The 15589-nt window shown below is 43.4% G+C and overlaps 1 protein-coding gene across 13 annotated transcripts in view; it reads left to right on the top strand.

Annotated features, from left to right (window-relative positions):
* The first annotated feature begins 457 nt into the window (after window positions 1-457).
* Window positions 458-15589, top strand: part of LOC109462739 (proteoglycan 4-like) — a 36498-nt gene continuing 21366 nt past the window's right edge. For 5 of the 13 annotated variants that reach the window (XM_019759307.1, XM_019759296.1, XM_019759304.1 and 2 more), the window contains exons 1-2: window positions 11188-11328; window positions 11574-11613. In XM_019759307.1, coding sequence (XP_019614866.1) covers window positions 11604-11613 — 10 coding nt within the window. In that variant the 5' untranslated portion in view covers window positions 11188-11328; window positions 11574-11603. Of the gene's footprint in view, window positions 607-3307; window positions 3362-10134; window positions 10155-10290; window positions 10538-10754; window positions 10910-10952; window positions 10977-11186; window positions 11329-11573; window positions 11614-15589 lie in introns of those variants that run through there. The other 8 variants (XM_019759303.1, XM_019759305.1, XM_019759297.1 and 5 more) reach the window with 7 other exon arrangements.

Raw genomic sequence — 15589 nt, 5'->3', positions numbered from 1 at the left:
AATCATCCAAATCACCCCCCGCCCAAAAATACCAGTGTAAAAAAAAAACAAAAAGGAAACACACTACACGCTGCAAAATTCCAACAAAAAGAACCATGTGCAAACCAGCTCCAAATTTGGGTGCACTAGGGCGGTGCACAATCACCCAGTATTTCGAGCCCTGAGCTATCTAATGACAATGACCCTACTGCAAAACCATCACCAAGAGGGCACGGGTAACAATATATTATGTAGTGGCCCTAATACCTAATACCCCGCTAGACGTTAAACTAAACAAGGACAACGGCACACCAAAAATTGACGTAGATCAGTTCTCCCCCCAACCTGGGCCCCTTTTAATAGTGCCGCACGTCACGTCTGTTTGAACAACAGACGTGCGAGCATTTCATTGGTCCTCAGCTCGACATCTATGCAAATTTTATGCAAATTTCGCGACCTCCTGGGCCGCGAGGACTACCCACCCACCGGAAGAGCGAGTCGCCTCTCCTTCCGCCATTTTGATTTTGACCTCGCCGCCTCAGGTTGCACAGAACGTCTCAATGTTGACTGAACTCTAGGTGTCGTCTGACAGAGGTTTTGGCGGGCATGGACTGTGACTGAGCAGGGGTGAGTAAGACTTGGCACTACGCGATTCCAACTACACAACAGCCGGAAGTCGGCCCCTGCAGATTTTTATAATAGATTGCGGCTGTCTGTCAGAAAGCCTTGTCGCCGTTTTCTTCCTAATATATTTTTTTTCGGTTCGAAACTATCCAGGTGGGGACTGATCGTTAATAGCAGCCAGGGGAGGGGTTGGCCTGTTCGGGGCATATAATAGGGGAGGGGGTGGTAGCCAATCATGCACAGTGCAATGTACAACCAGGGAGGTTGATAGGAACCTCCTATGTGCAACCATAGAGTTTTCTACCTCCATGGTGCAACCAACTCCATTGTACAACGGCACAGCGTGGTGACGTGACTTGAATTTATAAATACGGTAGAACCCAGAGCGTTATTTGGTGGAACGGCAGAGCATGGTGTGACAGCCCGGGTGACTAACTAAAGTGTCACCTGCAGCCGACATAATGACAAATTGAGGTGGAGAGGTCACCACGAGTTCATGACAGAAATGTCTGGGAATTCATATTTTTGTAGCCTGGGTGCCAGACCCATAGCACACTAGGCTCAACGTTGACCTCCCATGTACTTCCAACATCAACTGCTTCGCCGATGACACATCACTCTCCAAGTCGGGACCTACTCCCCAGGAGGTAGCCAGTACAGTTAACACCGACCTGCAGCTTCTATTGCGTGCGATGTACGTTTGTGCTATGAGTCCGGTTATTCTTTTGTTGATCTTCTTTTCCCCTTTATATTATTCTTTTGACTCAGTTCAGGTCCAAGGAACGAAGAAGTCTTATATCTACAGTGTTCTTCTTTTACTTGGTGTTGCCGTCGGTCTCAGAGCCCAGCATGATCTAAATGTATCATGTGTCTTTTGCTTGAACGGCCTTGAAATGCTTCACGACCCGGATTCGTTCGTTTTTTTTTTTCTGTGTGAGCAACACGTACGCATGAAACACCTCACGGAAGCCAGATGCTATAATTGGCATGTATAAACAATTTTACCAGCGTCCCTGTCCAGATGGCGAGATACGCCTAGACAGGGAATACCCTGGGGCGGTAAAGCTCCAACAGGACCTGCCTCAGTCCCTGGTACGGTCGTGCGTGCGCGTTCTATTCTCTCAGAAACAGAGCAACGGGGGCCGATCATTGTCAATCAGTGGCTGCTGCTTGGACGCAGAACAACGGGACTGACCATTATTAATGGCAACTTGGATGCAGAGTAACGGGGGCCGATCATTAGCAATGTCTGCTGGGATCCAGAGCAACGGGACCGATCATTATTAATGGCTGTTGGGATCCAGAGCAACGGGGGCTGATCATTATCAATATTTCCTTGGGTGCATTAAACGCCCAGCACTTCGCTGACCAAGTTTATACTCATGGCATGCCAAATGTTTTAGCTAAACTCCTACAAGGTGGTTACACTTTAACCCCAGCAGGCCTCCGAGCGAAAGAATATTCACCAGCCCGAACGCCTAGACATTCTTAATCAACGACTACGAGGTGCTCAATATGCCAAAGGAAGGCTTATACAGCAGAACTAATCCCCGAGCCGAGCTTTTGGTGGCTTCAAAGACAGTACCAATTTGCCAGACTGTGTCCATTTGCCAGACTGTATCCATTTGCTTTCGGTGGCAAATGGATACAATTTGATTCTCGACCAATTTGCAGCCACTGATAGATCTGCTTGGAGATTAGACAGAGCGCGATACTTGCCGTAGTAGTAGTAGACATGGCCCGGTTTGAGCCTGTTTCAGGGGGTACAGAACTACCCCGCCCACCCGAGATACAGTAATTTGAGGCCATTCGCGGTCACACGTATCCGGGCACCCTGTTGTCTTTTTCAATGCCTTTAGGGTACTCTCTAAGGAGAGTTTAGCTTCGGTTGCTTTAATTTTTGGCGTGTCTTAGACATTTTATAGGGCTTCCTTTTTTTGCTCGTCAGCGGAATGGATGCTGCCTTGCAAATTTGATATTGCCAGGCCGATTTGGTATTGTCTTGCCTAATTGATACTGTCTTGCAGGCACCAAAAGATCCGAATGGAGATACCATTAGGAAAGTTTGTTGTAAACGATTGAAAAAGCCCAGAGCGTCTGGTAGCCTGATTTACGGTTGCCGGCCGCCCAACATCCAGAGGGGCCACTAAAACCGCGGACGGCAGAGTTTGCGTTACGCGTCTCAGGTAGCTCGAAATAGTTTCCTCGCCGGTTTGATCCCTATTGTGCTAAGATTGCAACTCACACCCTTCACACAACTGTTTATCATGCTAGTCACTCCTAGCCTAGCACAGCTGGTTCACAGCTAGGGCTCGAAATTAACAATTCTTCCTGTTGTCCCCCAGCACTGTCCCGAAGTCATGATGAACTGTCCCAACCTGTTTTTTTTTTTGTTGTTGTTGTTGGAAGAATTTTATGACTTCAGCTTGAAATCAGCTTTATTTTGCTTACGTTCACACCCAGGTGCACCATAAATGCAGAGTAGACAGGAAATGCGGGCGGCCTTTTCCGGATCTAAAACCGGAACGTGTGCCTGATAAACAAAAGAAGGGCTGACATTCTGATGTTTATTAGTGGTCAGTGGCCATTGGACCACCTGTAATTTCGAGCCCTGGTTCATTGGAGAGCGGTATGCAAATGAGTCAGCTGATTACATGTGACTGTCGTATTAGCACAACAACCAGTGTTCACTGTTGTCTTCGTCATTCCAGCGAGTCGACTCGAAAGCACAAAGGCCAAAGTAGGTCGCCTTGGAATGGTAAGTACCCTGGGAACCGGTTTTGTTCTTGCCTGAACGACCACATAGGGAGAAAAAATGAGGTCTTTCAAAACCTCAATGGAGTCAGACAAGCGTGTCACAACCGCTGCCTTGCCGCTTTAAATTTGTCAAAGCAAAGTAACATACGCCAAAAAGCAGTTACTCAAGCAACTGGATATGATTTTGGAAAATCATTTCTAAAATCATATCCAGTTGCTTGAGTAACTGAAGCAACTGGATATGATTGTGGAAAATCATTTCTAAAATCATATCCAGTTGCTTGAGTAACTGCTTTTTGGCGTATCGTATTACCTGGATGTCTAACCTTCATGGACGTACCAAAGTAACATGTCATGTGGTTTTCAGCCTGATTGACTTCACAGGTAGTGTTTTGTTCCTTACTTCTGACAGCAAGATATATCAAAACCTAAGTCTCAAATCACAACCCTGAGGCTAAGAAGAAAATCAGTGACTAGTTGCTTGTAATAAATGGCAGGAAGAGAGACAAAAATCTCAGTCTCAAATTGCCACCCTGAGGCTGAATTCCAGTCATTTTGTTGCTAAGCGGCGGGACCTTATAGAAACTTATACAAGCTTCAGTCTAAATTAAATTACAACCCTTAGGCTGAATTTCAGTGCTTTGTTTCTTCTGAGGGGAAGAAAGATGAAAACTTCAGTCTCAGATGTCAACCCAAAACTGAAGGTAAGGATTTATTACAATAGCATGTACTATTCATGCTCATAGTCAGGATTTTGAAGGGGGGGGGGGGTCTTCCCACTGTCTGGGGGACCAGCGAGCGCCGGAGGCCCGAGGTTCTAGAGGGGTTCGGGGGCATGCTCCCCGGAAAATGTTGTCGACAATTGAACCCTCTGAAATGGCATTTCCTGCCTTTTCGAGAGGGTTTCAAGGGAAAGATCAGACATAACTTTTTATTTAATGAAAAAGCGAGCAGTTTTTCTACGATTCCGGCCCCGCTGGTGATACGAATCAGACCATCTTTAAAGGAATTCTTGGTCCTTTACTTTAGAGAAAAAGTGAACCCTTAAGCCTTGTGTGTGTGCTGTGGGTGGGGGTGGGTGGTTCTTCCAACCCCCCCCTCCGGCTACGGGCATGCCACTTTCCCAGGTGCTAAAGCGAGCGAAAACGTCACGCCCCTGTTGTCGGTAAAGTACAAAGGCTTGGGTCGGCGCCCATTGATCTGCGCGAGAGGTTTGGACTGTAAACAGTCGCCCGGCATGATATAGCACGTACTAAAGATATATTGCAGCTGGTTTTCACTCGGGTGGCATTGAGGACGGCTGGGCCTCTCAACAGTTATGTTGAACACATGGTTTTATAACTACCACATTTGGGGTCGAATTTTATTTTCATCAGAAGGGGTGTGTGAGTTTAAGCTGACATGACCACGTTTAATGTTCGCATCAAAACATTTCTCTCCCTGGACAGAAACCGCCAGTGAGCTTGAGCCACTTTGAGGACTGGTGGTTACACCACTCTAGTTGGTGAGAAAAGTATGCACTCTCTAATAAAAAACTACAGGTGGGAAAGAACAAGTGAAGACGGCATACAAGAAGGCCAAGGACAACATTCGGAAGAACGGGAGGAACGGTTATTCAAACTGCAGTCATGGTCGATTAATTGGATATTCACCGGACAGGATCATCAGTTTTACAAAACCGGTTCTGTAAAGTCTGGTATGAACGCTAGAGGTTTTAGCCGGGTTTCCCTCGCTAATTGTTTAGCGGTTTCAACTGGTTTTTGAAAGTCTGGTATGAACGGGGGTCTAGTATCTGGCGTCAAACCAGACGATTGTCTGGGATCCGGCAACAGCCTGCCCGGTATAAACAACCCTAGCCGCTTATTTATAGAACCCAAAATAACGTTTATGTCCGGCTGTATGTTCTTTCACAGGATGATGCAATCTACGACAATTCGCAGTGGCCCAACTCGCTGTGGCATATAAATAAGGTGTGTGTGTGTGTTTGTGAGTGTGTGTGTGTGTGTGTGTGTTTGTGCGTGCGTGTGAGTGAGTGCGCACGTGTGTGGGTGTGTTTATGTGTGTGTGTTTGTGAGTGTGTGTGTGTGTGTGTGTGTGTGTGTGCGTATGTATGGGTGTGCGTGTGCGTGCGTGCGTGCGTGTGTCTGGCCATCATCCACGGAGGTTTTTAAAACTCTGGCTTGATGGACTAATCTTTTGGGAGGGTTGTAGCAACAGGGGCTATGTCGGGAACCACGTTTAATAGGGTTGTCTATGAAGTCCAACATTGAAGCGGCACAAAAACACAAATCTAAGCGTCTAGTCAGTGTTTCTCTTGGCTCGGCACAAAGAGGGTAAAAAGCCTCCTTGGCTCAGTAGTTACCGAGTTCTTGCGTGTTTACGTTTCACACGTCTCACACACCCACATACCATAAGCGGGGTGCTGCATAAAGATCAAAGTGTGTTTGTCCTCGAATGCCGGTTGGGCAAACTCACATGACTGGACTTTATACCACGGCACGCAACGTCGACTGATTACACAACTGCACGAAATATACACGGTACAGCTCGTAGTCCGTTTTGATTGATTAGTACTCCAGCCGCACGCTACAAGGTGAGTTTTTCTTGTGCGTATTTGATTGACAACCACCGGGCTCCCCACAGGTGCCCCCCCCCCCATTTTTGAACCAGGTGGTCTGCTTCTCAGCTGTCTTTCCGGAAGGGTGACGTGAGGTCAACCTTTAGAACCTTCGAGAATAGTTAATGATTCCAGATTCCTAGAAAGCGTTTCTCGATTTCCTGGTATGTATTTCCTGGCAACACATTAACGAGTTGCAGCTGTGCAGCCCCATAGCGGAAAAAAGTGCCTCAGCCTTTTTTTATATTCAAACATTTCATGGCTAGACATGGTGACGGCACACTTAAGTTACATCAACTTATATTATGCCGCCATGAACACAGAGGACGAATACATCATTTTCACTTGAGTTAAGTGAGGAAAGTCGTGCAAAGTGCCTTTCCAAATGGTACAAGATCGGTGGCTAAGCCTCTACTGAAACAACCGAGCAGGTGACAATTACGATAAACCTAACAAATTGCGGTGGCGACATTTTATTTGCCCTCTGACCCTCAGTGGATGGAAACGATGGTTCTAGATTGTTCCCGGGCTACAATAATTATTATATTAACATGGTTAAATATGCTACAAGTTGTTGTTTTTTGTACAAGTTCTCTAGTTAAGAGCAATACATGAATGTCAATTTAGGTCACGATGTGTCTACCAGGGACAACTTACTTGTCTTACTTGTCTTCACGTCAACAGATTTACCATGTGTCTCGCTATATGTATGTTACACTGCCGTATACTGGGCAATCTACGTGGACAATACAAAATAAGAGCAAAACTAAAGGCACTGGAGGCGTTCTGAGACCGTTCCTGTAGGCGGTTGGTTCTAGATTGTAAATGCCAAATAACCCGTTTTATTTGGCATTACTCTTAACTAGGACGATGGGCGGCACAGACTTCCAGGCATATGTGGCCCACTCCTGGCGTCACGTGTCAGGTGAGGTTAAACTGGGCCGACGTGGCTGTCGTGATACGGTGTCCAGAGAATGGCCTCTATGGTTTCCAGGGGTGCCAAGATTGGCAAGAAGTCCATACGAATTTTACGGCATACACACGATCCATTAGTCGGAAACATACGATCCTTACTAATTTGATGACCTGTGCCGTGATCATCAAATTAGTAAGGATCCGATAGTATGTTTCCGAGTGATGGATGTATGCCGTAAAATTAATGTTTTCTTGTAACGAATCGTATGAATTACGTAAAATTCGTATGAATTACGTAAAATTCGTATGAATTACGTAAAATTTGTATGAATTACGTAAAATTCGTGTGAATTACGTAAAATTCGAATGAATTCTTTGGCACCCCTGTTTTCGCCTCCATACCTCCGTTTTGCTTGTCACAGTGATGCCGTCTTTGTTGAAACGTGCATGGCATGGTTATCCATATACATGTGCCATTCCAATCCGTGCGGATCTTTGTAGCAGCTTGCAAAACAAATCCTTCTACTTGTGTGATCCCGAACAAAGCATCGAAAAACAATCATTGTCTAGACTATTCAACCAGTTCAGAAGACATGCGGAGTAGCAGCACAGTACAAACAATAATAAGTCAGTGTAAACAGAATAGTTTAAAAAATGTGTGTGTTGGGGGGGGGGGGTAAAAACATCACATTATACTAGTACTGTACCTCCTTTTTGTGGGGTCAAATCAGCCTACACTGACTGGGTTTTTATTTACGCATTGTACAATTCATTATGTATCAAAATGAGAGACGCAACAAAACTGCGATGAACGAAGATCATGCTAATAATCTTCGCGAGGTCACACATTGCCTATTGTTAATTACAACAGCAACATGTGGACAGCGGCAAAATCTCGATACTGAGCAACCGGTGCTAAGAAAAAGTGCCCAATATTTGTAGCTTTAGGAAACCGTATATTGTTTTTGCTCAGTTTCTTCTTCTTTCTCTTCTTCTCCAGACAAATAATGTTAATGACCTGGACCATACGTCTGTCACCATGGTAACTAGTACTGTAGCAGTGTTGGGTTACATGTTGTAGCAGAACAGAGTTGGGGAGGCCCTGGCCATATACATGAATGTTTTTGAGTTAGACTAAACAGAGCAGTTAAGTGTGAGGTAGACCATGTGAAAGTAAACGACTGCATTTGCCTTGCAAATGTTACATTTCTAGTCTACATACATATTTGCTGGTTGTGGTAGACTTCTCTGTTATCGGACAGCTGACTGTTGCAAATTGGCCTGGCTGTAGCAAGTCCTAACTGTGACTGGTACAAATCCAAAATTCTTCTAACTTCTGAATACCTGACCTGATTCGGCTGCAGTACGTCCAATAACCTGCTGCATGCAGCGAGCCTGCCTGGTTTAATATTATGCGACAGCTGCCTATTTCTTCTACTGACTGCAGACTATCTGGCGGCTAGAAGCCTATTTGGCTGATTGTCTGCTGGTGGAATCAGCAAACCTGCTTGGCTCCGTGCACCTGATAGCTAAACATGAGCATGCCAGATTGTTCGTAGGATTGTTTATTGTTTTTTATCATGGCAGCCGCGAAACCCCAGGCTGCTACCCAGTCGTTACATGCAAAGCTGGTTCAGTGTGGCTATGTGATAACCCAGCCTACGGCAAGTTGCCACAGGCTAGCTTGGTTGCTGGTTGCAACGTACACTGGATGCCAAACTCGTTTCGGGCCGCTAGCAATTCCCTTCGACAGCCAAGAGCCCGTCGCCCACCGGTCTAAATTACCGCTACAGGGAGACTACTAGTACTCGGGGCTCGGGGGGAGTTTGGCCCAGGCCCTTACGCTGAACCCTTGATCCTGTCTATTGCGTCTTGTCACTGAACCTACATGTAATAACGGTCGTGGATCATTTTTGGAAATTTTCCAGAGATGACTTTCTCCTGCGTCTGGTGCAGCCTTAGCTGAGGAGCTTTTTCGTTTTACATGGCGGTTGTACAACTAAGGCTGCAGGGCTAAATCGTCTGCTTGCAAAAGCAACGTTTCAACATACTATTAGATATAACCATGGAAAAATAACAATATATCACGGAGGTATGGCTCTGAGAACTCTAGGTTTTCTTTGGCCAATAAACCGCGGACAGCAAGTGGCATTCAGTTAATTGGAACGTTTACGTTTCATACAGCGATAGTTTTCTCGTTGTTTTCATTTGTGGAAGGGGAGCAATTTTCGGGATAACTGCATTATCAAGCCACAAAGCATTTCAAGAAAAAGCTTGGCTGAATGATTAAATAATGCAGTCAAATGTGGACCTTGCTTGTGCAGCGAGATTAATCCAGTATACTAGTAGTACAGAGCTGAAATGCGTTGCAACACAGAAAGAAATTCCACTGACTACTAGTATCTGGAGCCTTCGTCAGTCTTGAATGGCCAATCACGTGATCTTGTGGACTTGTAACGTCAGCAATTGATCTGGACAGTATCTTCCTCTTCCTGACACATTCTTCGGCAGTTGACACCGTCATCAATCAATCAATCAATCAATCAATCAATCAATCAATCAAGTGGTTTATTGGTAAAACAAGGAATTTGCAGCCACAGCCTGAATTACATCCTGTTGTACAATTAATTCATTTTAAAATTCATTAGTATACAATAAAAATCATCAAAGTTATTTACAGTTACTAGCATTAAAAACTTGGTTACACATTAAGATCGAAAACACTGATTGATTTTATAAAATTGCTACAGGAGGGACAGCATTTCTTTGACGTTCACATAACAGACATTACATACAGATAACAATTATGTGCTCATATATGATTATTTAAAAGCGATGTCATATATATGGGATACTACTGTTCTTATAGCGTTCAGTTCTAGCCTTCACACAGTCAAGTAGATTGCTGGAGCGTGTGGTTCGTCCAGTAGTGTTCCCACGTGTGGGTGGTTGATAGGTTGACCGGCCGGTGACTCCGGATGTGGTGATTTACGCATTTCTTGCGCTAGTAGTGAGGGGCCCACACCGTGTCTGAAAGGGGTTTAACATTCTGAACATTGGTAGTATACATGTATTTTGTGAGAGGAGTGAGAAGGAAGCCACTATATCAGGGCACTCCAACCTTCGAATTCTCTCAACCGGGACGGGGGGCGGTACCGACTTCCGACGAACTTTTGGTCAGGGCTAACGTCACACGTGGGTAAAAAAAACACGTGTCTACAGCACTTTAAAGTCAGATAGCTGAACTCGGTCGAAAATTACGGTGAGTCAATTTCCTTTGAGAAAGAATGGAGAACAGTTAACTTTTTTTATTATGTAGTTTATCAGCTCTCATGAACTTTTATGGGCTTCGTATTACATAAGATGGCACAGCGTTTTGCACGAATGCAAAGGAATGGTAACACTACCCAAACACGGGGAGTGAACAACAAAAGCCGAGAGAGCATGCAACGGCAGTATGCACTTCGCTGAGGAGATTGTTTGTCTTCCCCTCAATTGTTGACCCAATTTTACGCTGACAAGATTGCGAGGACGGTGTCAACACAGGAACGTCCCGAATCCGTGACAGCCATACCGGACTCTGTTTGTTATTATCGTTCCTGCTGACAGGGGAACGTAGCGGGAAACCCCGTGGAAAGTTTTGAGGTACAGTAACTACAGGTACCCGGGTGTACTTGCTTGTATACAGTTGCGAAGGGCATTAAGATTTCTCTGTTACTAAGATATCTAGTATCCTTAGTGTTGTGCTGCACCAGTGTGCAATTATTACGGGGCAATGAATGATTTGTTGTTTGACAACTGCTATTACTGGTAAACCTCGAGTGGACCCGTTTGGGTTGAGAAGTCTCGTGTGGGTTTGGGTTTAACTCTATTAGACTAATATTTAGAGTACGGAAAGGAGTTGGTTCAGGGGTTCAATGTGGTATTCACGGTTCCGTTTGGCGGATGTCTGGTGGGTTCACACTGAGTCCGGATGTCGATAAGATGCAAGCCACCTCCGCACTGACACGTTAGAATGTACGTGGGGCCCACGCAGGGGTGTGTGACTGTGTCTGTTGCGTGGCGGTTGGCGCGGCTTGGGTCTGTGAGTGTCTCAGCACTTCTTTCAGGCTTTTGTTTTGTCTAGCTTTACGGTGTGCATGTGGTAATGTGTTGGTGTTACTTAGATCTAGTATCAGTCAGCCAACTGCACTACGGAGCGTTATACGGGAGAATTCCGATGATTTACAAGGGACGTTGTTTTTATCGGAAATTCGATGCCCGCGGTCATATGCAAATTAGATATGATTAACAATGCCTACCTACTGCGCATGCCCGTCAGCGGCGTCCGCCATGTTGATTTCAAAATCAAAGCCGTCAGGGACGAAGCCCGAACGACAAACGGAAGGGAGAGTTCGCAACTTCTTGAACCAAAAACTAGCGGAAATTTCGAAAATGTGTGTATGACGGTGTAGTATATTTTGGCGTCCAACGCTTCCAAACACCGAGTCGGTCAACGACAACACATGTTTGTATTGTTACGCTGTCGCGTCCAATCAGTCGCGCCGGCTGCTTTTCTTTGTTTTCTGTTGTTTGATCAGAGCATTCTAGGACACAGTAGGTGTGACTTGATAGCGCCTCCACAGAATTTGTTTGCCTAACGCTGAGTTGCGTTGTAAATGTGGTGTTTTTCTTGTTTCAGGGGTGTGAGGATCTGATCTAGCGTTGAATTATGCTGAAAGGTAAGATCACTAAAATGATTCGATGATATAAAAAAGTACGATCGCTCGTTTGTTTGATATAACGTTGGCGTAAATTATTTTTGGATAAGAATTGTACAGCAATGATTTACTGAATCAGTCCATGTAGTTTTGTCCATGATAATGTAGGGCTATTGTGAGAGTACTGACAACATGGCAACAGGTATGAGCCACGTAAGACAGATAAGTGTGTATCAAATAGGAATTGTTCATGTAGAAAATTACAGCTCAAATATTCTGACTTGTTGGTTCTTGAATGTGGTAGCTCACAGAGCGATTGTATACAAATTTAACGTAGTGCAATTGAATTCGTTTCTCAGAAGTTTGTGTGTTTTTTTAACAATGGAATTATGAATTTTTCATGGTGATTGTGTTGTGTAGAATATGTTATTGCTGATTATTTTCCAAACCATGGAACGGTTGAATGGATTTTATGTGAATCTTATGAATTATTAATTCATAGGAACAAAGATACTAGATTAAGTTATTGTGTACTGGACTGGAAGGACCCTATTCATAGTTTGTTTTGCATCAATATAATGGTTTGAGAATACCATATATGAAACTTACAGTAAATCCACACACATGGATTGAACACTTTCATCATGGTTTTCTCCCAGATAGTATTCCTATAACACTGGCTTGTATACAAGTAATTTCAAAACATTGTGCACTTTAAAAAGGTGACCAAAATGGGAGAAAGGCCCCTCTTTATTACTATTCAATGCACACAAAGTGACAAACCCCATTAGATCAAAGACTGTTGATAAAACAGCACAGAATCCTTGAAGGCTGCCCACTTTAAGTGCTGATATGCAGCCTTGGTGTCTCAGTTACAGAAGAACAATGCATACCAGAAATGGGCACTACTAATCCTGTCTAGGACAGGCCCTTTATGGTGTTGTGAAAACAGGTCTATCCAGTTGCACCTGGCCTGTGTAACTTTACACTCTGTTTGCATACATCTTACACAATGACAGGGGGCAACTCAGTACGGCCTAGCTTGTCCTCTCGGTTAATGTACAACAGGCAGGCGGCCCACAAAAGTTGTTCAGTAAGAAAACTTTTCTGGGAATTTTATTCAAAATTCCCTGAATCCCAGTGACCATTGAACACTGTATAATTTACAGCTCCATTGTTAGATAAGTTTGGCTGCCATTGGCTGTACTTTGGAGTTTTGATGATTGACGGTATTTGGAATGTTTACCTTGTCAGATAAGCCAGCCTGCTTCTCACATATGCAAGGCCAGAGGTCACCTGAGCTGGCGTCTATTTACGCACACAAACCCATTCTTTGTTGTTCAGGGCATTTTACCAGGTGCAGTATGCGTGAGGCCCCAGGGGTTTTTTCACTTAAGTATTTTGTGTGACGTATCACAACTGCATGAAAAAAAAAGTCATGGATAAAATTTTGAGATTAAATAACATATGAAGTTATTGCATGAAACAAGATACATTATTACTGTTCAACTGTGTAGAGTGCTTTTATTGGACATAGAATGCAACACAAAATACTATCTCTCCACAAACCACCTTGAACCTTGAATTCAGACAAACCAACTAAAGCCGAACGATTACCTTACATAGTATCATAGTATATGTGCTATTAAATCTCATGCGCAGCATAAATTTAGCAACAGTCCTTAGCAACAGTGAGTGAGTGCATGAGAGTCCTGTACTTTATTGCATTGTGTGGTCAATTTTCAACACAGGCACAGGCAAACTGTATTATCTTCTAAGATGTCACCTGTCATCTCTGGCCATTAGCATTTGATTTTGTGTGGGATATTAGAGTACATATGCATTCCACTGTCTGCACCAATCTTTGGAGGTAATACTTTGCAAAGCTCTGCAAGCAGTATCCAAGGACATCACATGAAGGATGAACAAGCAGCTACAGGACAAGAGGAATCACCAAAGTGCTAATATGCACAGCCTGATACTAATTGTTTGGGATTTTACATAAAGAAGAACACTGTGTACAGAACCAGTGCTTTATCCAGAACCATGCTCTGTTCAGAACCATGCTTTATTTGGAACCATGCTTTCTTCAGAACCATGCTTTGTTCAGAACCATGCTCTGTTCAGAACCATGCTCAGGCATGATTCTGGATAGTCTAATGCATATCCAGAACTGCGCCTTGGGCAAATCTATGTTCTGGGATACACGGAGACTACCCAGAACCATTGCCTGATCCTAACCTTAACCCATTCAGGCACACAACTAGATAGGAGTCACGCTTCTGAATACAATCCATTGAACAGCATTCAGGCACTGTTTTGGATATAATTTCAATACAACCCATTCAGGCATAGATCTAGGTAGGCACGGTTCTGGATACAAGAAACATGCTGAGATGGAGTCTGTTAATTCCTGTGCAATGAACATGTGCAGATAGCTTCTTAATGCAATTGTATCTATGCTTTAAAATAGGATGAGAGATTATCAAGAAACCACAGTTTCCATCTGCATATTCTGTCATGTATCTGACTATTTTCATTGGTGGTTTTAGTAAATGACAAAGTTGGAAGTCAATACTATGATGGGCTAATGCCACATGCAGATGATAAAACAGCAACATATTTTGCCAGTTACAACTTTCATGTCTGATATATTTCTATGTATTTGCATCACTCCCTCAGTTCTATCATAGAGTTAAAATCAATAATGGTTTTAACTCCATGGTTCTGTACAGCTAACATAAAAATTCCACTGTTTCTGTCAGTTTGCTTTGCAAAATTCTTTGTTTACTCTCCTTGTCTGTGAATATTAATGAGACTGCTTTGCATATCTGTGAATATTAATGATAATACCTTATTTGGCATGATCTAGTTTGTAGCCAATCAGATGGGACTGATGAATATTCATGAGCTTACCTTGTTGAGTGGGTTCTTGTTTCCAGCCAGCACCTAAGTACTGCTCTATAGTATTATAAGTAGATGCAAGTGCTCCTTAATGCTAAATACATACAGCAACAAAAGCCTTTGGTTGGCTAAGAGGACTACTCAGTTGAAATTCAAAAAGGCCCATCAGCGAGATAGATTGTTAGGAGTAACAATGTTTTAAAGCATATTAGTTTTTGACTGTACCACCAGTCATAGTTGATAATGTTACCAAATTGTATTGCTTCTCCCTTTTTTTCTGATTTGAAAAATAAAAAAGGTGGTTGCATGGACAACATTAGCATTCAGGATATGAAACAACACCAACATATTTTTGGAAACAGATAGATACTAGGCAGCAAATTTTCATTGCAAAAGTTATAAACAAGTGTCAAATATACAAATACAGCCAGAGAATTAAACCTTCTTTTGTAAGAAAACTGAGAAATCATGCTATAATTTGAACATTTGAATTTACGTGTGTAACATAATTAACTTTAAATTCACTGGCGTACCTTAATAATTAAAGTATCCACTTTGATTATTCTTTTTTATTTGGAAGGCCAGTTAATGGGGAGAAAACAATACAACTTTATCATGAAAGTTCATCTGTGTTGCTTGTAATCATAGTAAAACGTTGAACTTTTTTCCTGATGAAGGCGACAGTGGTCGCAGAAAATTTGATCACTCTGTAAATTTTCTGTAAATTCTCTCTGTAAATTTTCTCTGTAAATTCTTTCTGTAAATTGTGTGTTGGAATAAAGTTCAATCAACGTTTTACTACAATACAACTTTGTGGTAACTTGTTACCCATACTGGGCCCCATGTCAGGGCCATCCAGAGTCCAACAAGTTGGCTGACGTGTTTGGCACTCTCACACGTAGCCTGCAGCTCAGGTAATGAAGGTCAGCCTTTGATCTGCCAGAAATAATCACTTGGGTCTTGGAGTGAAATTTGATCAGGAGGTTGCCTGGAGGAAGACGTGTGTTTCTCATATAACCAATTTACTACTGTTCCTTTTTAGGAATCAAAGCTTCACCATTGTGGAATATGCTTTGAACAGGGTTCTCACCAG

Source organism: Branchiostoma belcheri, unplaced genomic scaffold, assembly GCF_001625305.1.
Source record: "Branchiostoma belcheri isolate BF01 breed outbred unplaced genomic scaffold, Haploidv18h27 scaffold12, whole genome shotgun sequence".
In the NCBI taxonomy this organism is placed as follows: Eukaryota; Metazoa; Chordata; class Leptocardii; order Amphioxiformes; family Branchiostomatidae; genus Branchiostoma; species Branchiostoma belcheri.
Note: the sequence above shows the minus strand (reverse complement) of the source record. Positions and strands in the feature narration are given on the sequence as shown.